The 8769-nt window shown below is 44.0% G+C and overlaps 2 protein-coding genes across 2 annotated transcripts; both read left to right on the top strand.

The window, feature by feature from the left end:
• Positions 1-1048: 1048 nt before the first annotated feature.
• Positions 1049-7338, top strand: tmed4 (transmembrane p24 trafficking protein 4). The gene is made up of 5 exons (XM_041800443.1): positions 1049-1227; positions 2096-2196; positions 2277-2402; positions 4685-4831; positions 6583-7338. Exons 1-5 carry the CDS (start codon positions 1074-1076, stop codon positions 6730-6732), a joined length of 678 nt encoding a protein of 225 aa, XP_041656377.1. The 5' UTR covers positions 1049-1073; the 3' UTR covers positions 6733-7338.
• Positions 6930-7905, top strand: LOC121517053 (serine/arginine repetitive matrix protein 2-like). Its single transcript, XM_041798559.1, has 3 exons — positions 6930-6988; positions 7329-7769; positions 7830-7905. Exons 1-3 carry the CDS (start codon positions 6930-6932, stop codon positions 7879-7881), a joined length of 552 nt encoding a protein of 183 aa, XP_041654493.1. The 3' UTR covers positions 7882-7905.
• The last annotated feature ends 864 nt before the right edge of the window (positions 7906-8769 follow it).

Below are 8769 nucleotides of genomic sequence, written 5' to 3'. Positions count from 1 at the left end.
GCAAGGCGCGGGTAGGTAACTGCCTGGGGCCTCAAAATGACTTAAACAGTCTCTGCCTCCATGAAACCCTGTGATAATTTAGTAGTTCATGCAGAAATGGACCCTGACCAAGAAGCAGCCTTTCTATCATGTGGGGTCCCTCAAGGCTTGATCCTAGGCCCCGTTCTATTCCACACTGGGTGAAACCAGAGAAAAGCAGGATCTAAGCACTGTTATGCACTGTGTTTCTACCACTTTTAAGCCATTTTTGTCCCTTCAAACCCCATTATACCACTCCCTTCACCCATTTCTGCCAATTTTACACAAAATTCACAATTTGTTCTGCCCATTTTTACTACATTTTAACTACGTTTGCCATTTGTAGCCCCTTTTCAACACCGTTCCCCCCATTTTTGCCACTTAAAACACATTTTAATTCTTTTAAAATACAAATTTACCATGTTTCCCACCCTTTTTAACCCTTTCCACCTTTTCTGCCACTTTCTGTTTATTGTTGCCTTTGTTGATCCATTTTGCCACCATTAATCCATCTTAACCATGTCTCCTGTCTGTTTTTGCAAGTGTATACCTATTTATTGTCTCTGTTCACCCACTTGTACAAGTTTAAACACATATTTGCCTCTTTTACCCCATTTCTGCTTCTTTTAAAGTCTCATTTCAGCACTTTTTCTGCCCATTTTTCCACTTTCAACTGATTCATTTTCTGTTTTCCAGGAATGGGGTTTACATTTTAAAGGAAGCTATATTCTAGGACATAAAAGAATACTTGCTGATCTGAGAGGAGTGGTTATTATTCAGTTTAAAATAAAATATGGTTCTCCCAGATTTACTTTATAACAGACCCTGGTTTTTAGTCTGGCTGGGCCCCACAAACTCTCCCGCTATCCCCCATAGACGACCTTAAAAACACGGACTATAAAACCATGACATCTCTGTAACCGAGCCAACTTTACTCGCCTGTCAGTCCGCACTCAGGGCTCTCTAAACTCTGTTATTCAGGAAATCCCCGTCCTTCTTCCGCAGTGCGTGATGACGTCATCAGGCTGCAGCATCACGGCTCGTCGCTAGCGCTGATGTCTGACAGAGGCTCCATGATGCTGTCCGTCTCTGCTGCCCTGACTTTAGCGCTGCTCTGGATTTATCCGGCCCAGTCTCTTTATTTCCACATCGGAGAGACGGAGAAGAAATGTTTCATAGAAGAAATCCCGGATGAGACCATGGTGATCGGTAAGGGACCGAGCAGTTAGCACGGGGCTAGCTACCGAGCAGCGCTAACAGCTGTGTCCATCAGAGATGCTGCAGAGAAGAAGAGAGTCAGAAAAACCAAAGACAGCCGGAATAAACAGTCCTGACTGTCAACAGTAACAATCATGGCTGCCTGTGATTTTAACCAAACACGTCTGCGTCAGTGATGATGTCACACCTGTGTTAGTCTCCTTAGTCTCAGATTTAAACCTCTGAGATTTTACTTTAGTTTCAATCTTTAAAGATGGAGTTAAATGAGCGGATTTACTCCCTGCTGCTAGTGCAGAAGGCTGAAGTGAGGCAGGTAGTCTTTTTTCTAGAGATGCTCCGATCGATCAGAACTGATCAGATCTTAGTTCAACCTTCAGACCGCTCCTTCACATAGAAACCTGTGTCCCTGGGTGCTAGTAGTCCTGTTGACCAGTCAGGGTCCAAACTCTGACATTTATGCATCAGTGATTCCTCCGCCATGAAACCTTTGAGTCTGTCTGATAAAAATAAGAAATCAGGAAGGAGACAGAGTTTTCCACCAGGACAGGAAATCTGACAAACATGATCGAGGCGTCCTTAGCTGTAAATGTTCAGTACTGAAACTTTTCTGTTTGGTTTAAAAGGAAATTAGTTTTTATTTTAGCATATTTGAAAAGGAATAGGAGAGAACACTTTAAAAACAGGGGAAATAAATGAAGTAGTATTTATTTAAATTTCTCCAATATTTTTATGCAAAGCTTGATCCAGACGAGGCTGCTGGACTTGGTTTGGGTTCTTTAGTCCAGCTGGGTCTCTGTAGACCATGATCTGGATGAATAAAGACTCTCGTCCCCATGATAATACCCTCCATGTCTGACAGGGAAGTACCGCACTCAGCTGTGGGACAAGCAGAGCAGCTCCTTCCTCCCGTCGACGCCCGGCCTCGGGATGCACGTGGAGATCAAAGATCCAGACACCAAGGTGAGCGCCGAGGGGGAGGAGCTTAGAGAACACGCTCCTGTTCAGGTATAAATGAATGACAGCGCGTCTGTCTGTTTCAGATCATCCTGTCCCGTCAGTACGGCTCAGACGGGCGCTTCACCTTCACCTCTCACACCCCAGGAGAACATCAGATCTGCCTGCACTCCAACTCCACCAAGATGGCTCTGTTCGCTGGAGGGAAACTGGTACCAGCCAGACTCACTGGTTTCTCACCTGTATATGTGATGTTTCCTGCGTGTTTGTCTGAACCCGCGGCCGTTTGACGGAGCGGGACAACCCGTTAAACCAGACTAGGACAGTAAATCGGGATCAGCAGCATAGAAATGTGACCCTGAGGACTAACCAGGTCCTGGTCTGGCTAGTTTTCAGGCTCAGAGCCTCAGAGAGGCAGCGGTAGCTTCAGACGCCGCTGTCCTCCAAGACGTTCAGATCCAGCCTGGGGCTCCTGTCCTGCACGCCATCCCCCGCTCTCTCATCCCAGACTCTCTGGCTCTCTACACAGAGGCTGAAAGGACCCACCATAAATATTAAATGATTAAAATAAAGTCCAGAGAAAAGTCTGGTTCAGATTCACCAAGCTGTGTTTGGTCTGCAGGACCCCAGCACTGAGTTTAGAGGGCCTCGCCATCCTCACAATATCCTGATATTTTGAAGAAACATCAGCAAACCTGATGTGATATTTGTGGGTTTTAAATATGCACGCTTCAGACTGCCTTGATAGCGCCCCCTACAGTTTTAGAGAAGAGATTTCTCATAAGAAAAGCACCTTTGTTTTACTCTAAGAATTATGAAGTTTGGCGGGTGGATTCAGCTTGACATTATCTACAGGGAGTAATACCCTAGCTCCAACAGGAAGTACGACTTTTTTAAACCATTAACTCAAAATTAGGGTCGTTTTGCCCATTTCCAGGTTTTTTTTGTGAGGATGACCTCCTCTGAAGGCAGGGCAGGGTAAGGTTACTGAAAGTTATAAGGATCCTGGACAAAACTCAAAGGGTGTGGCCATGGCGAGCCCCCAACTTTGAACATTTGTTAACGGTCACATGTTGTGAAAAATAAACTTTTCAGGCTTTTCTAACAAAAATATGTGCCCCTGGCCGGTCCACAATCCTTCCAGCTTTCAGAAAATGTGTGCTGAAACAAGCCGTTCTCAGATTTTACCCCTCATGATGTCATGTGGGGAGTTAGCCCTGCCCCCAGGTTCGGTTGCCCCTCCCTGCTTGGAAGAAAGTTCAGTCCTCCTCTCCTGGTCTGAGAGGAGGATCAGGAGAGCCACATCCATTTCCTGAGAGGGGCGGAGTCAGGGGCGGAGTCAGACAGCTCAGTAACATTTAAAGACACAGAAACAGCTGGTTCTGAGCAGGGCTGAAACTGAGGGGTTTTTAGTAGGGGTGCATCACTAGCTTTAAAAAGCCTGACCTGCCGATTCTGATTTTTTTATAACTGACAGCATACACCTTCAATGTTCCAGTCTTATTTTATTGAAAAACATTGAACAATACCCGTGAAACAATACAAACTTGTTTTAACTGCACATGAGGTAGTTCTCTCAAATACAAATGACAAGTTTAGAGCATTGCTGTCCAAACTACTAGATGATATCAGTTCCTTTAGTCTTTCATTTTTCACATTTTAGTAGGTAGAGGTAGATAAGATCGGTGATAAGATCGGTTTCATATCCAAGTATCGGCTGATCCCCCAAAATTAAGGAAATCGGCGCCGATCGATTGGTGCACCCCTAGACATGCAGAAATCAATACTGGAGTGTTTTTACAGCAACAAACTTCACAGGCATGTTTTGGGGACCTCTGAGACCAATATAAACTTGTCTTAAAGGAAAAATATGTGACCTTTAAGAAAGTTTTGGACAGATCGCAGCGCCTCCTAAGGGTGACAGGAAGTACCAAGTTTTACGGTACAAGCTGCTGGTTCAAGACGATCTGAGATATTAACATCAGCTTTGTGTCTTAAAGGTCTAAAGGAGCTAAAAGCTCTGTGCCAAAATCTGTGCGTTTTCATCAGAGGGCGTGGTGTTTGATTTCTCGCCATGGCACAGGAAGTGGCTTTTACTCCCAGAACAGGGATACTTTTCCCAAATCATCTAAAAAAGCATTTTTAATATCCTTAAATCAAACCCCATGTGAAGCTGACAGCTCTGTGAATAAAGCTGTTTAGCAGTGAATTATTCGCCATGAAACAGGAAGTATACCAGGACCTTAAACAAAGCCTGTATGGACTGTTTGTTGTAAAGGCCTGCAGAGTTCAGGTTAAAGTTACTCTGATTACCACGCCAGGCTAGTGTTATGGAGTGGTTTAACCCTGGCTGGTGTTCAGACAAACCAAGGACACGTTTTCTAGAACGTACTGAATTTCTCTGAGACTTCCTGTCATCAAATACCGACACGTTTTTATTCTTATGTCCCAGAGGATCCAAGCAAGTAGCTTCATACCTGTCCCTGTGTTTCAGAGAGTTCACCTGGACATCCAGGTAGGAGAACACACCAACAACTACCCCGAGATCGCAGCCAAAGACAAACTGACGGAGCTGCAGCTGAGGGTCAGACAGCTGCTGGACCAGGTGGAGCAGATCCAGAAGGAGCAGAACTACCAGCGGGTCAGTGACACGGAGAATCCAAACACGCTAAACCAGGGGTGTCAAACTCAGTCGCAACAGGGGCCGGATTCTGGATTGAGGTCTAACCTGAGAGCCTAACAGGGTCAACATTTAACCAGAACTGTCAACCTCATCTTTACCAGTAATAAAATTTGAAAACAGCACTGATGATTCAAAAAATGAAAAGTTTAAAGGCTCAAATCTGACATAAAAATTATTAAACAAAGATCAGAACACGATATTAAAAATAGAAAAATAATGTTTTAAAGAGCAAATATATGAGGAGAAAGTTGAAATCATAAGTCTGAAAGGTCAAAATATGACTTAAAATTTTAAATTGTGAGTTTTATAGGTCAGCATATGTGATCAATAAGGCTAAATTATGAGTTGAAAATGTCAAAATATGAGCAAGAATTCAAAATGATGGCTTTAAAAGTTAAAAATATGACTTCAATTTCAAATTGGGAGTCTAAAAGGTCAAAATATGATATAAAAAGTAAAACTTTTTAATTTAAAATGTCAAAATGTGAGGAAAAAAAATGTGAAATCATGAGTTTAAAAGTCATACTATGAGATTAAAAAGCCATAGTAAGGGGTTGAAAAGGTCAAAAAATGACTTAAAATTTAAAATGGGGAATCTAAAAGATAAAAATGTGACATATAAAGTCCAAATTATGAGATGGAAAGGTCAAAGTATGAAATGAAAAGTCAAAATCAGAAGTTTGAGTCTTAATCTTGAGATGCAAAATATCTATAAATAAAATATGTGAAATAAAAACACAATGTATTTATTTCCCCACATTCTTGACTTATGAAATCTTTCTTATTCTTTACTTGTTCAGGTTTTTAGAGCTGAACATCTCACACTGGAGGAAATCTGCAGACCTCAGTTAGAATACAAATAAGATATGATCTTGCTGGCCGGATATAATCGATCCACAGGCCGGATTTGGCCCCCGGGCCTTGGGTTTGATGCCCCTGTCAGTCCATTCAAGGCCAGGGTCTTTCTTAAACCCTGTAAAAGTCTGTCAGCATGTTAAATCCTCATTATGATCATTTTGTACCAAGTTCTAATTAGAAGGCCAGATTTACTATCTTGATAAATCACATAGATGAGGAGAAATGACTTAAAGAAGCTGTTCTCAGTAGAATAATAAACATGGAGACTGTCTGCTAGGCTGAACAGTTCCCTGAAGTTTGAACTGGAATTATAAAAAAGCCTCCTGCAGGTTTCTGCTCACAGGGTGGGATTAGAAAACTCTCCAGGACCGCCTTAATCTAAGGGTTCTGCAGCAGAGACGTCCTGGAGCGTGTTAAAGACATGATCTCAGTCGTGTTTATACCCTTTAGATCATCAGTGAATATCTTTAATATGTTCTAATATGTTTTTAACATGTTTTTAAAGTAGGAAGAGAATAATGAGGTCAAACATGTCACTCTTTAAAATCACAGTAAAAGTCAAAATAATGACTCTTCAGTATTTTCTTGATTATTCAGCCCTAATGTCCGCTCAGGGCTTCCATACATCAAGGACTTTTTCATCCGTTTTTATTACACTAGTAACCCACTGGACCAGGTCCAGGACTTCCTTTGGTCCTGACCCACCAGTGAAGAACCACAGCTCAGAGGGATGCTCTTATTTTGAAAATATCATGAAGGAAACTGGATCTACAGGGAGACATGTAAACATCCATTAAACTGGTCTAAAAACGTAGGTAACAGAGGGTAACCTGTGTCCCGTCTCTCCACAGTACCGGGAGGAGCGTTTTCGGATGACCAGCGAGAGCACCAACCAGCGCGTCCTGTGGTGGTCCATCGCTCAGACCCTCATCCTCATCGTCACGGGGATCTGGCAGATGAAGCACCTGAAGAGCTTCTTTGAAGCTAAAAAACTGGTTTAACATCAGGAGACCAGGACTGGACCAGATCAAGGACTTTACAGACCACTGGGTCTGAATATCAGCCATAAATACTACAAGGAGGAGGAGGGGTGGGGGGTGGGGGTTCCTGGACTAGGTCTAAATGTTTTAGCTTTGTGATTTTAGCGTTAGCGACACCAGCTGCCTCTCTTTGTTTCCTGCTGACCCGGGACATACTGATGGTTTTAGTTCTCGACCAGAGCCTTCTGCTGAGAAACCAGATGAGTTTGGGCTGGAGGTCTTCACCAGACCCCCATCCAGTCTGACCACATTACAGCTACAGACCCAACATGTCCACACGACGGCAGCGTGCATCCTGATTGGCTGCACAGCTGTTCTCTATCCATGAAGACATCAGCTCAGTCTGAACTCCTTTTTCAGTAGAACCAAAATAAAGAGATGTCAGGGCAGCGGATCCACCAGGACCATCAGAGCCCAGTACCCCACCATGGTCTGTCTCTGCATCAGGATGCTCCATAGAAATAACTGACTTCAACCAGACCTGGATTTAGCACAAAGGTCGGCACTCACCTGCTTCACAGAGACGGTCGCTGCAGGTGAGACTCTCAGTGACGAAGATGTTTGAATGTAAATAAGAGTGGAGAAAGAGCATCTCTGAGGAGGAGCCCTGGCCCCAACATCGGGGTCCGAGCCCCAACATCGGGGTCCGAGCCCCAACATCGGGGTCCGATCCCCAACATCGGGGTCCGAGCCCCAACATCGGGGTCCGAGCCCCAACATCGGGGTCCGAGCCCCAACATCGGGGTCCGAGCCCCAACATCGGGGTCCGAGCCCCAACATCGGGGTCCGATCCCCAACATCGGGGTCCGAGCCCCAACATCGGGGTCCGAGCCCCAACATCGGGGTCCGATCCCCAACATCGGGGTCCGAGCCCCAACATCGGGGTCCGATCCCCAACATCGGGGTCCGAGCCCCAACATCGGGGTCCGAGCCCCAACATCGGGGTCCGAGCCCCAACATCGGGGTCCGATCCCCAACATCGGGGTCCGAGCCCCAACATCGGGGTCCGAGCCCCAACATCGGGGTCCGATCCCCAACATCGGGGTCCGAGCCCCAACATCGGGGTCTGAGCCCCTAGAAAAGCCCCCAGAGGTCTCCATATCAGTCTGATGGAGGCGTAGATCCTGATAGCAGCTATAGGCGAGGCCTTGCCAGTTCCACCCACCTTTTAAAACCCTGGTTCTCTATTTTAAATACTAAGATGTGTACTTGTCAGCTGTTTATTTTAATTTGACAGGTTTGACAGGAAGTGCTCTGGTCATCATTGTTTTAAATTGACAGGTTTGACAGGAAGTGCTCTGGTAGTTGATGACCTCCTAGACGTTGACGGCCTTCTGCTGAATGTAAATAGTTTCTATCTTGACTTCCTGCTCCGTAGAGACGTTTGTTAGAAGGACTGAAGTGTTGTAAATAAAACGAGCAGCTGTTCATTTTCTAAAAACCTTTTACACTGAAAGTCTGTTGATCCTAAAGCTTATTTATTCTGAATTTACCCTCATCCATACTCATGGATAATTTATGATCAACCAGATCCTTTTATGGCTACACAGATACAACCTTTCTATTATCATTAGCATTATTACTATTGTTATTACCATTGTTATTACCATTGTTATTACTATTGTTATTACTATTGTTATTACCATTGTTATTACCATTGTTATTACTATTGTTATTACTATTGTTATTACCATTGTTAGTAGTAGTGGTCTAATTCTCCTGCTGCAGACTTTGCTGTGAAATCCTTCTTCATTGGTTGAACTCATCATCTCCATGAGCTCAATAAAGAAACTAACCACACTCTCACTGTCTGCTGTGATTTATGGAAATGTTTGATAAGGATGGGATTAAAGAAGGGCTGCAGGAGTTAATGCATTAATCTCTGCTTTAGAAGGTCTGTAATTAGTGCATTAATCTCTGCTTTAGAAGGTCTCTAATTAGTGCATTAATCTCTGCTTTAGAAGATCTGTAATTAGTGCATTAATCTCTGCTTTAGAA

The sequence above is a fragment of the Cheilinus undulatus genome, linkage group 11, assembly GCF_018320785.1.
Source record: "Cheilinus undulatus linkage group 11, ASM1832078v1, whole genome shotgun sequence".
Classification (NCBI taxonomy): domain Eukaryota; kingdom Metazoa; phylum Chordata; class Actinopteri; order Labriformes; family Labridae; genus Cheilinus; species Cheilinus undulatus.
Note: the sequence above shows the minus strand (reverse complement) of the source record. Positions and strands in the feature narration are given on the sequence as shown.